This window comes from Sebastes umbrosus, chromosome 5 (assembly GCF_015220745.1).
Source record: "Sebastes umbrosus isolate fSebUmb1 chromosome 5, fSebUmb1.pri, whole genome shotgun sequence".
Lineage (NCBI taxonomy): Eukaryota > Metazoa > Chordata > Actinopteri > Perciformes > Sebastidae > Sebastes > Sebastes umbrosus.
The window spans coordinates 8,875,328-8,895,859 of NC_051273.1; the positions used below are offsets into that span (position 1 = coordinate 8,875,328).

A 20,532-nucleotide genomic window follows, 5' to 3' on the forward strand; every position below is an offset into this window, starting at 1 on the left:
AATTATGTTTGTGTGAGAATTTGTGTTGAAGAATGAGACTGTGGACTTCCAAAAGGTTATGAAAACAAGATAATCAACATGAAACGATTATTGTGCCGCATTCCGTTTCGCAATGTCGCTCTCTTTTTTTTTCTTGTGTTATAAATAAAGCGCGCCCCTATCCTTTACAGCGGTGTACTTTTACCCCAGCAGGCTCATCTCCTCTGTGGTGGTGCACCGCGATCGGCTCTAGGTCGGCTTGGAAAGACCCGGGCTGAAGATGGCAGTTTAAGGCACCGCTCGCCCAAACCTCACCGCTTAGTGCTCGCTATGAGGCAGACTTTTTCGTAATACGCCAATGTTGGCAACCCACTTGAAACATGGACCCTGTCTTGTTTACCATGCTTTGTGGGAGTGACTTTTTTGTATCTATACAACCACTGTGTTTATGAATAAATTGTTTACTAGAGTTCTCCATAGATCTAGCCTCTTAATTTTGCTCTCAAAGTGCACCAGATTGATGCATTTAACTTTAAAATGTACACGACATATTTCTCTTTCTAAATACATGATGTTTTCAAAGTCAATGATTAATCGTGTTAAATAATCGTGATCTCAGTATTGGCCAAAATAATCATGATTTTTGCCATAATCGAGCAGTCCTAGCACATTGTAGAGATAGATGAGAGGATCAAATATGATTGGCTACGATTCATCAGCCCCTAACCAACCCGTAACACAACCTGCACATGATTCATATAAGCAATACTATACTTAATCGCAACCCGTACAACGCGGTTGTACCATGTGCCTCTAACTATGCATGACGCACTTGCCTGAGCATTGTACTCTTGAAAAAAACAAAGCCCTACTGTATGTTTAAGATTGTGTTTGCCTAGGTGCGAGTAGGTTTTTGAATGTCAGTGTAAACACAGGACAACCTACTGTAAAGTACACGCCTTGAAAAACACACTTTCAAGATACATAACAGTTTTCTACTCCGTAAAACACCACTGGCCCAACTCTCCCAATCTGCAGAGTGACCTGCTTTCCCCCCCAATTTCCAGCTCATCGAGCATCAGCCAAGAACAAGGACAAGATTGAGGGAAGGAAAAACTGATCTAAATAAAATAAAGATATAAAACACTTCAGGCTGCATTTTGGATGAGATTTTAACTGAATCTTAAAATATGTGATGACCCAGGTGAGCGGCTAGAAAGTGTAGAGAAAACATCAACGCATACTTCATATTGAGTAAAAAATATATATGGTCACATATCCCCAGGTTTTACATCTTTTGAAGGATTTTTTAAAATCTTAGTAAGTATGGATCATCACCCCGGGGTCTGAGAGAAAACTGCTAGATTCCAAGAAATATTCACTTAAAGCTTTTTCTCTTTCTCTCTGGTTCTCACCTCCGACATCACCATTTTCCTTCTTCTATTTTTGATTTTAATCTTTTTTTCCCCTCTGTTCACCTCTGGTGATCCATCCTCCTTTAAAATCTTCACTTCACCCTTTTTTCTTTTTCTTTTTTACAGTAAAAGAGTTTGCAGGATCTTCAGTTTATTCAGTGCACTTCAAAAGACTTTTGACTTTATAAACCCTTTCTAAAATTGAATTTAAATCATTTTAAAAACTGAAATAGCTATTGAAAGACCCGTAGCTTTATAAAACAAATGACAAGTCCAGTCATGTTCAGTTGAGCAGATAGGGAAATACAAGTTCTACAATAATACATGAAAATGTGTTTTAATCAAAAAGAAGACGTGCACTAAAATAAAGCAGCAAATGGGGACTCTGCATTGAGAACACCGGATTAACCAATGACCATTGAACCTTCTGCAAAACTGGCAAAAACTTACAAAACAGCAGTTTACTCAAAGCTTCATATACTTTAAGGTTTTTCAGACTTTCCCACAGTGAGTGACAGGAAACCAAAGTTGAGTTTAAGTGAAGCTCAAAGTAGATATTGCTCTATCCTTCCCTGTCTCCCTCCGCATTTCCACCACCCACAACAAACTTACCTGCAGCGCACTGCTCCTCATCAGCTCCGTTCTCACAGTCCCTCTCTCCGTCGCATCGCCATGACAACGAAACGCATTTGCTTGCAGCCCCTCCGCAATCGAACTTCTCTGGTGGACAGGTCTGTCGGCCTGTTGTGAGGGGGCGGAGGTGAAAAACAGCGAGGGAGAGAGAGAGAGAAAGAAGGGAAGGCAAGAGAATGGAAAGCAGATGAAAAAGTTTGGGGGATGGATAGAAGAGAAGGAGAGCAAAGAGGGATAGAGAACAGAGATGGGGAGAGTGAAATGAGAAAAGAAATAGGGAGGAGGCAAAAGATGGAGAGAGAAGGGACAGTCAGTCAATGAAACAGTTTGATAACTTAGTTATCTTGTTGCTCCAATCGATTCCCCCTCAAAGGCCTGCAATTAAACTAGACACAGTGACAGAGGAACAAAGAAGCAGGAACACTGTCAGGCAGACACAAAGACAGAAAAAACACACACACACACACACACCAAAAAAGACATGAAACACACAGACAAGAAAAATACATTCAAATCAAGACATGAATAACACAAGCACTATTTTCTATGTACTCGTAGCCCTGTATATTTTAGTTAGAGATTAATCTACCAATTATTATTTGACTTGATTTGATTGAGCAACTTCCACCTGATAGCCCCAAACCCAAAGCTTTTCCCCTTTTCAATGACACAAAACTGAGAAAGTCAGCGAATGCGGGCATCTGAAAAGCTGGAAACAGTGACTGTTTGGCATTTTCGCTTGATTAATGACTTACACAATGAATTAATTATCAAAATTGTTCTAAGCAATTACACTCGCTTCAGTGAGTAAAATGTTTAAACTGAAATCATTAGAATACAGACGGCATATGCTGTAAACACTGCTTAGTTTTCTTTCACATGGGAAACCTTGGGTTATAAAAATGAATTTTTTGAGTGTAAATAAAGTGAGTGAAGTGAGAAAGCACTGGTTACAGTTTGTCAAGCGCACACACACACACACACACACACACACACACAAACACACAGTGTGCGAGTGAGAAAGTGGTCCCTCATGGTGAAAGCCCATTACAGTAGAGAAGGGCATTGTTCCTACATGTGTAGCCCGTGGGGTTGGTACAGGGAGGAAAAATACAGCCGTCCAATATATCAAATTTACACTGAGTCCCCGCAGCAAATCCCTGTCCCTTCTTCCTGCAAACCACTACACCCCTCCTCCCCCACGTCCCTCTTCAATCTCTCACACACACTCTAACACCGTGGGGACTCTAGCCCCAGATTACATTACAGCGCTGTGTCAAACTCAACTCTATCAATTATACATATTTGACCACCAGCATGCTTCTTGGCAACCAGCCTGAGTGTTTGTGTGTGTGTGTGTGTGTGTATGTGTGTATGTGTGTGTGTGTTACAGCCACAGATCAATAGCACCTTTGGGATTTGCCTATTTCAGTCTCATTCTCTATTTATTCCTCTCCTTTTTCTTTCTTCTTATTTTTATTTTTTAACAGTACTGAATAAATTGCTGCCATTCAAACGCTGCCCCTCACGGAGGGACGCTGGGGGGTTTTCAGCCTTGCCGGTAGTGATTGCCAGGATTTTCTCCAACTGTGCAGTTGCCAGGTTCTACGTTATTGAAAACGTGGCTGCTTACATTTTATTTGTCTATTTGAACTGGACAGGTTTGGATTCCTCTCTTCTCCTGTCTTTTGCTGGTGTTAATCTCTTGGCTGACCTCCCCTGGCCTTTAAAGAATAAAAGCCTCCAACAAATCCCCTTAAAGAGAGTGAATGAGCGAGCACCGTGCGCGTATGTGTGTGTCTTTGATGCACAAAATCCAGCACTTCTGCTCAGTGCGATGGTGTGAATATGAATAGAAATGGGAGGTGTGTTAAAGCTCCCCCTCCAGTCTATTTTGTTATTTCTATGATATTCCATATTTATGAGTCTTTTCCAGACTAAGTTGATTAGCCACACTGTTTGCCAATTTTATTTTTGACAAATAACTTAATTTTGTGCTCAAAGTAAAAAAAAAAAGAAGGTTGTTGCTGAAATGGGAATATGATGTATGACTATAGTAGAAGCTGCAAGACATACGTCACCATCCAAGCTTGCGCAGGCGCATTCATGCTTGTTTGCGTGTGAGCAGTGGCAAATCGATAAATCCGTTTATCTGTCTGTCAGTTTGTCCTTCTAGCTAGTTAAGAGAGTTAGCACAACTCACTGACCGTCTCTCTCACGCGCTCTCTTCTTTACTGTCTCCTCCAGCTGGAGATAAATTAATGGAAAGCAGCCGACAACAGGTCGTGATAACGGGGAGCGCACAACTTTCAGCTCAGAGAAATAAACAAATCAAAGTGCAGCCCGGTGCGGTATCGGTGCTGGGAGCTGAGGCGAGAGCGGCTGGTGCTGGTGGACGATACACCTCCAAAACGTCCCGAAACTGCATTTCAATCGGCGGACCTCAGCAACATGTCTATCCGTCCTCCGGTGCACTATGGCCGGCGTGCGTCGGTGCGGCTCCTCGGTGCCATAGCAGCCAGACGACCGCCTCACCAGGAGGAGACGGTAAAGAAGAGAGAGAGAGAGAGAGTCGGCGTGTTGCGCCAATACTTGTCTCATTTGTGGTCTGATGAACAGTAAATTCGTCAACTGGTTTCATCTAAACTGGGTTGAAAAACAATGCAATCTGGTCGCCATGGTAATGATTCACATCTGACTATTAACCACACTCCCATTCTCTGTTTGAGAAAGAACGTTAATAAAAAAAAACAGGAAGTAAAACTGTCTGGAGGGGAGGCTTTAATGTGAGGAAGCAGGCTCGTGAACTGTCTGACATCTGGCTTACTGTTCAGTCAATTTCAATGTGTGTTGGCGTTTGTATTGGAGATACTCTACTATATACTGTAGACAATACTGGTCTCATGTTTCACATTATTATGTGTGGGCCAGCAGAGTCCAAGGGCTACTGTCGGAGACTTTCTCACTCTAATACGAACCCACGCAGAAATACACCCCCCGAGGGGTTCAGTCTATACTAAGTGTGTGATTGACAGCTGGGTTAAAAGGATGTAATTTGTCTGGCTGACCATTTCGGGCCCCGGTAGCCGAGAAGGGAGGAGTCATGGATCAGCTGCCAATCAAATGACTGAATACAGACAGGCAAGAACAACAGAGAACTCCATTGACATCGATTATGACAAAATCAATTAGATGATTTTCATCCCAAGGGTAATAATGTTCACCAAATGAAAGGCACAGTTCCAATTTCCTATTATTATATGTAAATGCAATAGTTTGTGACTATTGAAATGTCTGCACGGCTGCTTTCAATTGGCCTTGGATATTATACAATAGCAGTTCTTTCTACCCATACATTCATAAAGTCTATGAAAGGTTTTTCTATTTGCTGCCTCAGTCAGACGGAGTATTGCAGACCATTCACAGAGAAAATTGGTATGTGCAAACGAAGAGATGTGTTCCACATTGCCTGCAGACACAAGAGCAGGCTGTTTTGAATAAACACAAGTGAAGGTAATTAGCATTATCAACAACAGCCACCAAGTCTGCACAGACAAAGAAAAAAATATGCCAACTAAAGAAAATCCGGTACGTCGGCACGTCTAGACATAAACTCAGTGAAAAATTCCATTTAAAGCAGCAGTGGGTAGAAATGGAGCAAATGTGATTAAGAAAAGTTATTTCTATAAAACGGTCACTATATCCTGACAGTAGTGCATGAGACAGGTAATCTGAAAAAAAATCATGTGCCTCTGTGTCCTCCGGTGTTCCTAATGGCGTTTGCAAGATTTAACAGACAGGAGGAAAACAAATAATCAGAGCTGATATGGAGCCTGCCGTCTCTGAGCGGCTGTCAATCACTCGAGAACTCTGATCAAATGGTCAAACTAGGCAGCACTGATCAAATGTGAATCAATATTCTGTCACTGTACTGCCTATTTCTAGCCTCAAATGTTTTCAGAATCATCTTGTAGTGTACTGTTTAGCTGTAAAATGAGAAAGTTTGTGACCTGGGAGCCATGTTGAGATCAGTTGAGGAAATACCAAGCCCCGCCCACCAGCCAGAGCACACTTTCTCATTTAACAGCTAAAAAGTACACTACAAGATGTTTTTGAAAACATTTTACATGAAAAATAGGCATAACAGTAACAGAATATTGATTCAATTCTAATCAACGCTGCCTAGTTTGACCGTTTGATCGGAGTTTGCGAGTGATTGACAGCTGCGTTGAATGAACAGCCAATAGGAACGCTCTCTCTCTGAAATGACCTGTGATTGGCCAAAGTCTCCCGTCACGAGCTAGATGTTTTAAATCCTGAAAACAGAGCTATGAGGAGGTGCAGAAGTGTAGTTATATCTCAGAACACTTGAATTACAATATGATGAAAGGTTATTATGGAATTTTTGCCCAATGATGCCAAAAATATTCTGCCTACTGCAGGTTTAAACACCACTGTAATACAAGTTCAGCTCCGCAAATGCAAAGAAAAGAAAGAGAATCATCTCAAGCATTTGTTTATCAAGGTTGTTGCTGTCTGACTTTGCCAATCCAGATGGTAATGGTGTTGATAATGAAGTTGGAGTAAAGGTACTTTCCCCAGACTTTTGAAAGTCAGTGCTTAGCACAGATTTGTCCTCTCTCTCTCTCTCTTTCTCTCTCTCTCTCTTTCTCTTTGTTCCCCTCTCACTAAATGCTGACAGGTGTATCCAGCAGCAGAGCAGGCGCTGAGGAGCATTGATGGACTTATCGACAGTAAGCTGGGGACACATCTGTGCCTGCAGAGATATTGCAGACTATGATCACAATCCAGGTCAAGTACAATATCGACCGACACTCGCACCGCAGAAAACTATGTAAAGGTTGCATCTTTACAAAATGTTTACAGACACAAAAACATGCTCTAATGATGATGGTGCTTGTGAACACAATTCTACACATGTGTTCATGGAGGCAGGCACACACACACACAGCCAGAACTACTTATAGCTATAAATCGTTTTCTCAGCTGCCAGTCATAGGCGTTTAACTGAATTCACTATTACCCCAACTTTGTATTGAATGAATATTTCATAGGCTGTAAAACTCCTGGGGCAAAGAGACAAACACTGGGCTGTTAGCAGCGAGCTAACTTGGCCTATAGTGAATAACAGCTGAGGAACGGATGCTACCTCCATGCTCCAGTGGAGCTGCTTGGTGGCAAGCAATAAGAGATGTTAGTTGGACACAGCAGCTCCCAGGTGGGCGTATGCATTATCGAATGAGTGTGAAACAGGGTCAAACCAAGCATGCGTGGTCAGTGAATGTATCCAGGTTACATAAAGGTAAAGCAAACAAATAAAACACAATTGGCTGGATGACCAGGTCAGACCTTTTCCCTCAACTTCCATTTCTGGGACATAAACAGGCATATGAACCTCAACAGATTCAGCCCAGCCCATTGCCTTCTTATTCATACCGTAACCTACACATATATTTACTTCACAGTCGCCCTGCGGTAGCAGTAATTTGCCTGTCAGCATGTCAGGCTGCTTTCTCAGTAAGACACGCCATTAGAAAGTGGCAGGAGAAAAGATAAGATACACACATTATATTCATGGAATTATGGCTCTGTTAAATCGGGCTACCTAAAACAGAAATGTAAAGTGAATCAGATCTTTCTAATAAATGTGGCATGGCCGCTGTGATGAATCTAGATGGAGAAGAGATCGCAGTGGAAAGACGCTGGGGAAAATGCACGGAACGATCATAACATGAAAAAAACTGAATACTCTGCCAATGCTCCATTACCCTAGTAATGCTTTTTGTTGAATTACGTGTACATTAAAACCCACTGAAGTGACTGTCTTCTGCTTTTCAAATAGCACATGACGGTATGCAGTCAGTTAAATGTTGCAAACTAGATTCATTAAACTTTTTTTTTTTGAGCAGCCTCAAGATCTTAAGCAATCTGCATGAATAGTTACAAAGTTAAAAGGTCTTATTGATACAATTTCTATTTAGACGAATATTAAAAAAAAGAAAAAAAAACATCAACAGATCCTTTAGAAAGGTGCAGAATAAAAGTATGACTTTTCCTGAAAAAAATTATAATGATTGTGAATTAATCATTTTAAAAATGTTGGCGGGTCCAAAAATAACATTTTGTTTATCTCCATTGAAGATATCTGACGTTTGGTTCCCACTTCTAACAAGGCTTGTGAGCCAATACTAAAACAACGTTGGTGTCACGTGGTATTACTGGGTCGTCAGTTAGTGTGGAAAATACAGATAAATGGCTGAGATTGACGTTAAGTGCCTGGCAACCACTTGTTGTGAAGTAAATGCAATGGAACGGGGGAGGGAGAATGTGACCTATAGTGGCTGAAAGTTATCAATGTTATCAATAACACCTTTAAGTGAACTGGCACAAGCTGAATTTGCATTGGCTACAGGTACACATATTAACATTTATGCAGTTGAGGATTTGGTCAGTTTATGGATATGGAGCCGGCTGTACCTGTATAAATTAAATCTTGTGTGATTATATGGTTTTATTGGATTTTATTTTGAGAAAAAACTCTGTCCTTCAAAATAAGCCTTTTTTTCTTAGAATTCTTGGTCTTAGTGTTTGGGAATTTGTGCAGTGGAATTTAAATAGGCTTTGCTGGTCCTGGGGTCAGAAAACTAATTTGACACATAGGGGACGAAGCAGTCCTTTAATTCAAACAAGTCCACGACCAGAAGTGGTACCGACTTGTTATTCTCCTCACGTGGCCTGCCTTAATGTCCATTATGAGCAGGGTATAGGGGTGGACAGAGCGAGGCGCTGTATGCTAATGAACTTTTGATTAACTACCTTCTTAATTTCCCCTTCACAAGGAGGGAGGGGATTGGAGCAATGTAGCGCAGCATCGCGTCCACTCTCCAGCTCCCTGCCTAGCATCAAAGCTAGCCTCCCAGGTGATTGATGCAGACGGCCTGTAGCCCCGCAGGCTAATGCTAAGGTAATTTATTTATCATGAGGTGTAGGCGGTAGGTAATATAAGTCACTGTCTGCCACCACGTCAAAACAAAAAGCACATGGGAGGAGCGTATGTGATAATATGGCACATGTTGAATGGAAGCTACACGGGTGATTTACTCTGTACTGGCATTAAGCATTATAGTTGCATGAATTTAAAATGCTTAAAGGTACACTGAATTCCCCTGTAGCCCAGACAGCACAGTGCTGATTGATGAAGTACCATGCTTTAACGTCTTTTTATGCAAACACCCGAGAACCGTGTCGCATCACTTCGGTGGAATATTATGAATACCCAAATACTCTGCACTGCTGCGAATACCAATTGGCTCCATATGTGCTGCAAAGCAAAAATGCATTCCATGAAGGCAGTTATAGCTTCATAAAAAATATATATAATAGCACAGGCACTTTCTTTATAAATATCTTATTTTTCCCCTTTATTAACTATCAACTTGGGAGGATCTCTACAAACACAACGTGAACACCATGAGTGCCAGAAATGACCACAAATAATGAGTGTGATAATAATGTATGTAATTAAGTGAGAATGAGAACGTTGAACTAATTTTTTGCATGTGTCTGACACATCATCAATTAAGTCCAACTAACAGGGGGTCCATAACAGCTGATCGTCTGTGAAATAGCATAATTAAACTCAAGTTTCAGCCATGAGGTTGCACCATAAATTGGTGAGTGGCTTCTTGAGAACAGTAAACTTTTATCGCTTGGCTACTCTGCAGTAAAAACAGGGCCTTGAATCAATACACAACCGTGTACTGGCCTGACTTGATCTGCTTGTATAGAGACCATATAATATCTCAGCCATTTAATTTCAGACGATTAAATTTAATGCCAGGCAACTAACATTGACTTGTATCTTTATTTTTTAAATTTGGTTACCTGGATTCATGGACAATAATCTATAAAGAGATAGATGGGTAAGAAGGAGGGAACGAGGCAGCGCAGAAAAAGGGAATAGAGTGAGATGTGAGAGGGGGAGGTGGGGTCAGACATTGGTCACTGAATGGAGAATATCAGAGCGGGGACAAACTAGGACCAAGGCAATTAGTGGAAGATACCTCAGAGACACACTTAAAGAGAGAGACGTGGGGTTATTGGGTTGGAATCTGATCAAATTGGGGCTTCTTGTGACCTCCTGAGGGCATGCAAATGCACACACAATAGACATAAAACCCTTGTTTGGTCACACACTTATTCGGCTCTGAAATATGTCTACAAACGCTACACCAAGTGACACCAATACATACACATTAATACACAAACAAAAGCACACAAATATAAAATTATGTACTGCAAATCTCCGTAATGTAATGTAATCCGTTTAGAGATGTGGAGTGGGTTGCACTTCATAATGAATGTGTTGTTCTAATTTCAGTGTCTGCAATATCATTCAAATAAATGGAATCTGGTATCGGGTGAATAATTAATGTCTTTAAATTGCATTGCATACAGTATGAATGAAATGCCTTTCTGTTAGTGCTGTAACCTTTATAAGAGGAGAAGAAACAACTGGAGTAGACAAAGGACAGGAGGCTGGGGAGCCTTGAGCTCACAGCGCTCTCTTATGCATCAATGATTCATACAAGACCAGAGATGTATGGATCAGCCAATTATTTGGCTTGTAAGGACTTTGCAAGTCTAATGTCGGTTTGATCGGTTGCAGTGGGTCATATCGTCATGGTGACGCTCATTAACCGCGTTCCAAACAGTGGGCTTATTTTCACAGGCTTGTTAAGGTAAGTTTAGGGTCGTAATGGTTTGTGTGTATGTGTGTGTGCGTGCCGATCAGGAATATACATCAGCATATTAGGGCCATTGCAGGTAAAAAAATTTAAATAAATTACGGAGCCAGTAGATGGGGGTAATATTCCATGAAAAAACTCTGAATTTCCGACATTAAAGTCGTAAATTCATAAGAAAAAAATTGGATGTTCATTGAGATTTGAGTGGTAAATTTTACGAGAGAAAACTCTGAAAAATAGTGTATTTTTTTTGTCAAGGAACCACATCGCTTCACCTTGCAAACCTCATCCCACCATAAACGCTGCTACTTGCCGTGTATTATTCCTGCAGAGAATGACCTAGTCAAATTATACTTTGCAATTGGATTTGTCAATAAGGAAATACTTACTTACTTAATACTATTTTAGCCCAGAATCGAGATAATATTATACGCATCCGACTTCGAAGAGACATTGCCGTGAATTGGGCCTATTGAGAAGAACATAACATAGTGATTTGGATGAGGTGATAGCTTTTGTGCATCAGAAACTACAACGCAATGGACAGATGCAAGGGTATCGCCATGTTCCATACTGTTGCACCTCCTCACGCAATGTGGTTCCTTGACAAAAAAAAACACAATCTGATTTTTTTTCTGACAAATTTATGACGTTATAATCTCGGAAATGTGTGATTTTTTTTTTTTTTGTAAATTTACTACTCTAATCTCAGAGAATATTCAAGGTTTTTTCTTGTAAATTTACGACTTTAATCTTTTGTTCTCAGAATTTATTTTTTATTTTTTTACCTACAATGGCCCTTAAACACCATCGTATGAATATGCACCTTCCCAGAGTTAAGACATTTTTGAAATACAGCTACCTTCTGTTTATTTCTTTCCCTGACCATCAACAGCTGGTTTTACTGTAGCTACAGTAACCTCTGGTCTGGCAATATAACATTTAGTACAAAAAAATGTTTGTTTTCTAAATTGTTGGCTAATAATATTTTAAATACACAGAGCTGAAACGATGAGTCATATGAATCGATTTGATGAAAAACAGAAAAATAATCAACTATTTTGATAATCAATTAATCGTTTTTCAAGCAGAAGTAGTGGAGATTCTCTGGTTCCAGCTTCTCAGATGAGAGGATTTGTTGCTTTTCCTTATCATATATTGTAGTGAACTGAATATCTTTGGGTTTTGGCCTTTTTGTCGAACAAAACAAGTCATCTTGGACATTTTTAACTATTTTTTTCACGTTTCATACACTAAATGATTAAGCAATTAATCAAAAAGAAATCTGCAGATTAATCGATAATGAAACTAATCATAAGATTCAGCCTTAATACACAAGTATTCCTGTGTCCAGTGGTTTGCCTCCCTCATATTGTGCAGGGAGAACAGTTTGACTGAACAGTACTGAATGTCCACTGTACTTACGCTTTGAAAAATAAATATAAAAAACATCACTGTCCTGCACACAGTTTCTATAAAGGATGATTTTCCTCCTTGAACCATCACCGCAAATGCATCATTTGACACAAAACCTGCCTCAGAGGGTTAGTGTGAGCTGTCAAGTTAAGAAAATGGATAAAACAAGTTGATGTACCCACGACATGGAAATCTAACTTCACAGGTCAATGACAATTCGTTCCTTTTACAGTGCCAACTTTACACTCCACAAAGCAACGCGTCGCTCGCAATGTGGAGGAAAAGAATGGTTCATCCAGCGGACACTCACTTCGTGCTCACAATTACTTCATGTGAGTTATTTTTGAGACGAATAAGTGTGTGTGTGTGTGTGTGTGTAAGTATGCACTGCAATAGTAGGCAATATTGTATGCATGAGTTAAAGTGGGTATGGGTTTGCATGTGTATGTACTGTAAGTGTAAGAATGGTTACATATATTTGTGTATGCATGACTGCACGTGTATGTTTGGTTGTTTGTAAGTATGGGTACATAATATATGTGTGAAGACACGAGTGTGTGTATTTTGACACATTGCACACCGAGAACTGGAGCATGATATTTCATGTCAAATGAGGAAGGGAGTTAAAAAAAAGACCAGATAGAGGCTGAAATCAGAATTTGCCTAACAGAATAAGGGATGGAAAATAACCAATATAACTTGGTATACCATTGTTTTAATTTATATTTAGTTCAGCTGGATTAAAAGGTGAAATGTTTGAGGATGGGACAGTTGCTAATTAACTACATGAACTACCAAAACAAGCAGTAAATATTCAGGGATGTCTCCAAAGAAAAGGGAAGTTATAACGTCCCTTTTCAAATATTTGATGTACTTTTTTTACTCTTAAGTTTGGTTCCGGTGGGCGACCCGTTGGCACTAAATGTCACTGAGCAGTTTGGACTTGGAGGCCAAGGCAGACCCACTTAAAGCTTGCCTTGAGTGTCCTTCCCTATCCTTCAAATGTGAAATCCAATTTACGAAAAGGGCGTATGTGGTTAATATCAGATTACATTTTAAATGAAGGTTAGTGTTGATTAGTGGCTTTCATTGGAACACTGATCTCCTATTACTGCAGCCCTGATGTAGTGAGAGGGGGTGGGGGGGAGAAAGATCAAAGTCAAGAGAAAGGAGAGAAAAAATGATCAGTGAGAAAGCAGGTGCAGAGAAAGGATGGAGTAAGTAGTGGGATGGCAACAGAACAAGAGAGGAAAATAAAAGCCATGCAACGGAGTGACATTATGAAAAAAAAAAAAACACAGGGAAATTATGTTTCCGTTAAAATATTGTGCAGGTTTTATGCAAATATGTGAATTATTATTAATTAATTTGTTTCCTCTGATCCATGAGTACCTTGTGGGGTTTTGAAAAGCTGTTGTAGGTATAGACAAGCTACAGGGGCTCCTGTCTGGACGCAAACTGACGACACTGCGGCTACATACTGTACACCCATGATGACCGTTCTTTTGATTCTTTACTTTTGGGCTTTCTGCTTGGAGGCATGTAACAGTGAGTGGCAACATGACATGAACATGACATCTTTACAAATAGAACAAGCAGAAGCAGGTACCATAACGAAAAGGCCAATTAGAGGTCTTCATTGCATCTTCTCATTTCTGATAAGCTTTTCCAGCTCATTCTAGTGTTTTTCTAGTATTGCCACTGTTACGCAAATTTCTGGCACTTCGGCTGCACAACTTTTTACGCACAAAACGTACCTATAGAGTCTGTTTATATTACTGGTGTTTCTCATGTGTCTCTTAACTGGTACAATTTGGTTTTTTTATGGGGTCTGAAGCATGGATGTATAAAGAGAACTGGATACAGCGTTGGAGGCGGGCTACCGTTCATTTCTATGAAAGTTGCTTAGTGGCCTAACTTTTAGGACCTAATGATTTAAATAAGGGCTATTAAAGTGTTCATACTGGAAAGTTGATTTACCTAAAAAAAAATGATCCGCTGATTTTGAGACGTCTCTTTCCCAATGTAAGTCTATTGGACAAAGTCTTTTTGGGCACAATGGCATCACGTGATGGACACAAAAGTTGTAGTACTACCGTTTGGCCACTATGTAAAAATTGCGTCAGCCCAGTAAATGCTGCAGCAAAGTGAAACTAGAGTGGATGTCTCTCTCTCTCTCTCTCCCTCCCTCTCCCTCCCTCCCTCCGTCCCTCCCTCCCTCTATCTCCCTCTCTCTCTCTCTCTCTCTCTCTCTCTCTCTCTCGGCTGTGTGAAGGAGAAGAAGGGGCCTGTTAAATGTGGAACCATTAGCACAGTCTAGACTGTGGGTATTGTCAGTGCCGTGGGGGGAAGAAATACAGCGCGACACCAGCGCTCTCATAGGAAATTGCCACTTTCTTCCAACAGGCCTCTCTTAATGGTTGTTTAGTAGACGACACATTGGGCATTAAAAACACCGCCAGTGGCTAGTGTGCCACATCTCAACTAATGATTGCAGAAGAGGGAGGCAGACAAAAGGAAAGAGAGGTACAAGGAGAGTTTGGGATGCTCAAGAGTGAGGGGCTGAACTTGACGGTGAACTCTGAGCTTATTTCCTCTGTGGCAGTTTATTCAAAAGGCTGGGGTCTGAAAATTAAAACAGGCGGCCAAATTATGTGGAGAGCGTAGTTGACTTCTGAAAGCTTCTGGATGGACTTTTCTAATATTAGAACACAGCTACTGGCTGTGTAAAGTTGCCTTTCAAAGTCATTGCAATGGTGGGCTCAGTTAAATTATACGCTTTAGCAAGTTTACTGGCCTCAAAAACATCTGAGATTTGATTAATTCTGGCAAAAACAATTTCCTGCACATTTAATTTGACTTACAGGACAATGTGGAACCCCACGGAGAATGTTTGAAAACAACAACAGTCTGTTTGCATGCCTCTATGGGTATCATCCACAAAAACCTTTGCATGAATCATATTTTTATATATATATCAACTGTGCAAAGGCAAAAAAGGAAGCGTTATACTGATGCCTGCCGCCACCAATTTGGTCCAATTTTGTACTATACAGTTGATTTATACAATGTTATATTTTACCATGCAGCTTCACTCACTGGCAAGTAGGGCGCAGAGACTTGCAGAGGCAGCAGGTATAATATGTCAGCAAAAAGAGCGCAAGGAATGCAATTCACTGTTTCTAGGCAACAACAGTTGCAGCTGCTCTCATCTGTTGTGCTTTGAAAGGTCAGCGAGGCCGAGGTCAAAGTTGAAATAATTTGAACTATGAGCACGGCGCTCTGTGGCAATTTCGCGTGGTGCGTCACGCCAAGGGTAGCGCTTCCGCTTAGTCGGGCAGCACCACTCTCCAATGGCAGAACCAGCACAGTGCGATTTTACCGCTGATCATGTATAGGCAGCTTTAAGATCACTGACGATGCATGTGCTTCTGGCATGGCCGTGCATCTTTTTTTCCTCTTCCCTCTTCTACTTCTTCATAGGATTAATCTCTGTATTTTATTCTCTATATTTTGACCTCCGCTGTCATTGAAGCCCTGCTATAGGCCTCACGGCAGACATTTGCTTTTGCTCTGTCGAACTTATTAAAATTAAGAATGGCTGCACTCCATTTAGTCACTAGTGCCAGGACCACAGTAGTGTGAGTACTGGGGCACTTAAATGGCACAGATTTGACTATGAAATGTCAAATTTATTCTGTGACAAAGGTCTAATTTGTTCCCCCATGACTCTACCTGTTCTTATGACCATCTGCTGCCTTAGCCTAGAGGAGTGGATGGGTTTGCCAGCCTGAATGCATTCTTGTTGCTAACCTGCCTTTTGGCCTAATAAAGACTGTTTTTTTATCACACCTGCCCTGTCTCCCTCATCTGTTTATGTTTACCACATCTGTGCTCCAGTGATGCAATTTAGGATTTCCTTAGAGGAGAAGGAAGATAAAATTAAACTGAAATAAAAAAAAAAGCTGCATTTTTTTAGCCTGACTAAATGACGGGGGACGAAAAAAAAAAGAAGATGAAAACATAATTGCTATTAAGCATGGGTCTTTACAAACACCATCAAAACACTAGCAGAAGCAATCCCATCAGGCAGCTCCAGCTCCACAAGACGCCCTCTGAGAGCAAAAACATATTGACCACCAATCAATCGTAACCAGCCAAGAGCAAGGGTCACTAATTGAACGGAAGAACGGAATTGACGAAAAAAGAAAAATCACATGGTGGCGGTTGCTGCGTAGGTGTTTTCTTCTGTTTGATTGCCACGTCCAGTGTAAACATGGAAGCCAGTTTGATGTAAACAGCTGTTTCAACCACAACACATAGGTCCAAATGATCTCTGATATCTGAACTGGTTCATTATTGTACAACTGAAACTATGAGATTTTCTCTGTGGCTCATGGGAGCTACATCGATAATGACCACTTACAGGCTATGATAAATTACTTTTTCCTCTTATATATTGGGTGTTTCTCACAGGACCTCTTAGTTTGAGCTTTCTCTGTGTCATTACTGCAGAATGGCTATCATATGGCAGTTAAAATACAACCTGTCTGTCTTTTAATGTCCAGGGTACTTCCTGTTGTGTATGTTGTGGTCAGGTTGCTATTCTGTATCTTCCTTAAGGGATCAATACACTTTCACTTATTACTGGTATAAATCAAGGTAAAGACATTTGTGGTTAATGAGATGCCACAAGATAGCAAGACAAGCAGAACAATGCACATGAGGGACTGAGATGATGGGCTTACAATAACAGAGGAAACAGAGAGAGACAGACAGAGATGACCTTTAATGTTTTTTTTCCCCAGCAACTTTTAAGGTGACATTAAACTCATTCTCAGTATCTTCAATTATTTATGAGCTAAAGCAAGGAAACACACACACACACACACCTACAAACACGTGATTCTGTCACTTTGTGATGAGACTACGCGTCTGGAGACAACTACTAAGAACTGAGATGGTGGACACTGCCACTTTAGAGTGTCCTCACCAGAAAATCATTGGTTGTTTATTTTGAAACGATTAAAACTAATTATGTCAACATTTTCCTACCCGGCAAACCTACTTAGAAGTGTAACACAAAACGCAATATGAGTTTGTAATGTTGTTATACTGCCACAAAAGGTATCAGGGAGGAAGTTGGGTGGATGGTTGGATGTACAAAGCTTGTGACTTTGACACCAGAGACCACAGTTTGCACACCAAACACTCAATGTTGATTTCTGTTAACACTGACTGCCATCTTTCTCTAATCTTAACCAAACAAAGCATGAAAGCAAATATGTATATATATATACCCATTTTTTTAATTTAATTTTGTGTATGTATGTATGTGCATATGTATATTTTATATATTTTATTTTATTTATTTTGTTTATTTTGTTTATTTTGTTTTTGGCTCTCATGTGTGGAGAATGTGTTCTGTGTTGAGGGTAAATTAGAAAAGAGGGTACATATTTGTATTATGCTCCTTAATCCTTGATTGTTCGACCCTTTGGAAATCAATAAATATACTCTCAAAAAAGAAAAGAAGAGGAAAGAAAGAAAACAATAGTAAAAGGCTACCTGAGTGCTATGCATTACAACTCGAGCAAGGGCCATGATAAATTAGATGGCCGAGTTACTCACCCTCCCTCGGCCTCGTCTAGATTAAGCAAGAAATTGGTCCTAGATAGTCGAGAATATTTTAATAGCGTTTGTTCTCAAAAACCTGAATCTTTCCATCTGTATAACTGAACTCATGTCAGCCATCCAGCTCTGGAAGGAAGGGGAAAGGATGATTACCATCCCCTCAAAACGAGTCTTTTGAGTAATCCCCAGCATCAAGGACTGTTGCATGGCTGTAGGAAGGCACAGAGTGGATTGTGAGCAGCCAAAGATGGCGAGTCCAGCTTCCAATTGGATGGTTCTTTCATAGGCCTTTGATTACTAGTCGAATATATTGGACAAGAACCCAGTAAGTGAAGGGCAGAGCCAGAAAGTGTGAGACAATGTGCCCTCTGTCACTTGACATCTGTCACACAGTGGGGAGACAGAAGAATAAATCTTGTGCAATTTGGATTTAGTATAGTGAGGACGGTGGACAACTGTGACCATGATTAGCTGGTGTCTACTGTTAACAGAGCAGGACTGTACAATAGACACATTCTTATCCCATGAAACTCTGATCATTCAATGCCCAGTTCTATATCTGTAATGCTGCTTGCAGCTTTCTCGAGAACCGCTCATCCAAACAACTTCACACTCGACACTGCGCTTCCTTGGGTCCTCGGCTATAAACCTGCCATGACATAGTGGCATCCATTCAATGCTAGAGTATACGCGTCATTTGGGTGCAAAAGCTCACACATTTTGCAGTGTAACAGTTAATAGGAATCCCCTCTCGAAACACTACAGTGTGTACATAATGTACTATTAAATATGTCCCGTATCTCAAGATCTCGCACTCGACACTGCGCTTCTTTGGGTCTCAGCTCTAATACAAAGACTCTTTCCAGTTTAGTAAGATGGGTTCCATCAGATGGAATGAAATAAGTAGTAATAAACAAAGTAGTTTAATGTCTAAAATGAGCCAAACCTTAACCACAGAATGTCCATAAATGCCCAGCATCCTGTAAATATACCTCTGTGTACATACGACTAATCCTATTAAACTAGTCAGCCCAGCCCACAGACATGAAACAGCTGCACATTCTGTACATTCATCCTTGTATTATTGAGTAGCTGAATACAGGATCTTGTCCCTTTAGAAGTCACAGTCTTCAGAGATAAGTGTGCAATTCAAACTTGAAGTGTACAATAACTCACAACAAGAAAAATTTACAGTGGGAGAAATGTTGAAGTACATGCGGTCACAGTAATGCTCGGTCAATAAAAATAACTCAGAGCCTTGAGTTTGGTGTCGGTCACACAAAGCCTGCTGCCGTGATTAAACATGGCTCTCACTGGTTGAGCCAGTAACTCACATCCAGAGCTGACAATCAGAGGGACATTTTTTTTAATTTAATTTTTTTCTACATTATAAATCTTCATTCACACGCTGATTGTAGTCACCATTGAAACTGACTGTAACTGAGCAGAAACGGTTGTGCGTCATTTGATAATTTTGACAGTTTAAAATCAGACCAAACTAATGGATAAAAAGAAAGTGAATGACTGAAACTAAGGAAGGTTGGTACATGTATGTGTGTTTGCGTTTGTGCAGTTGTGTGTGTGTGTGTGTGTGTGTGTGTGTGTGTGGGGGTAGTACTTGTGTGTATATCCTGGCCAGTGAGTGAAATTCAGCTCAGGGCAACAGAGGCTTTCCATTAAAAGAACATGTAGCAGGAGACTGAGACAAATTAGACTACTCTGACTCTGAAGTAGAGTGACCTCAGAATGCTCACTCATATACACTCACGTCCATATAGGAGTGAGTCTCTTTCTGTTCCTGAATGTTTGTGTGCATCTGTTTGAATTACTAGATGTGTCTCTTTTGATGGCGGGGTCACTGACTTTCTACTTGGTTAAATGAGAGACACAGGTGAAGAAAGAGAGAGAGACAGACAGAGAGAGAGGGGGAGGAGGGGCACCTGGGAAATTACGCCCGGCGCTGCCGCTGCCTCAAGCATGAAATTGAAGCCGTCCGACAATCCAACTCACTGGATCCTTCCCGTTCATATTCCAAAATAATTAACTAGCACAACCCCCTGCCTCCATGCTATAACACGCTGACCTGCCTATTGTCTCGGCACACACAGACAAGGAGAAAACCCAGCTCAGTACACAGGAGCAGGTGGAACTGATGACAGCAGGTAAAGAGAGAGAGATGGAGTGGGAGGGAAGGAAGTTTCAACTTTAATTGTCACCAAAGGACAGCTGGCTTCACAGTGCTGCTGTTACACTAATAACTAGGGCCAGTGCTGCATAATCAAACATCAGATTTCTCTCTTTTTTCCTTGGCATAAAGAGCTGCTTACCACCAATAAGTAAATGCATAAATATGTATTTTTTAGGGCTGTCATAATAGCGCGTTAACGCAAATTTGTTTTAGCACCACTAATTTCTTTAACGCAATCCATCTTTTGGTGGTTGTAGCAGGCTCAAAGCTAGAGTGAAGATGCTGCTATCATATGGAACTAGAAAACCCAAGGAATCCATTGGTGCAAACCATGTCATACTAGCTTGTCGCGAAGAAGGTTAAATAACGCTCCAAACTTGTGCTAAATTTTGGAGAGGAAAAACTGATATGGCCATTTTCAAAGGGATTCCCTTGACCTCTGACCTCAAGATATGTGAATGAAAATGGGTTCTGTGGGTACCCACGAGTCTCCCCTTTA

The 20,532-nt window shown here is 40.7% G+C and overlaps 1 protein-coding gene across 11 annotated transcripts in view; it reads right to left on the reverse strand.

The window, feature by feature from the left end:
- Window positions 1-20,532, reverse strand: part of lrp8 (low density lipoprotein receptor-related protein 8, apolipoprotein e receptor) — a 203,244-nt gene that overhangs the window by 76,822 nt on the left and 105,890 nt on the right. For all 11 annotated transcript variants that reach the window (XR_005206860.1, XM_037769254.1, XM_037769248.1 and 8 more), the window contains exon 4: window positions 2,007-2,135. Coding sequence is in view for 10 of the 11 variants with exons in the window: in XM_037769254.1 (XP_037625182.1) it covers window positions 2,007-2,135 (129 nt within the window). In the remaining variant the exon portion in view is untranslated. The remainder of the gene's footprint in view (window positions 1-2,006; window positions 2,136-20,532) is intronic.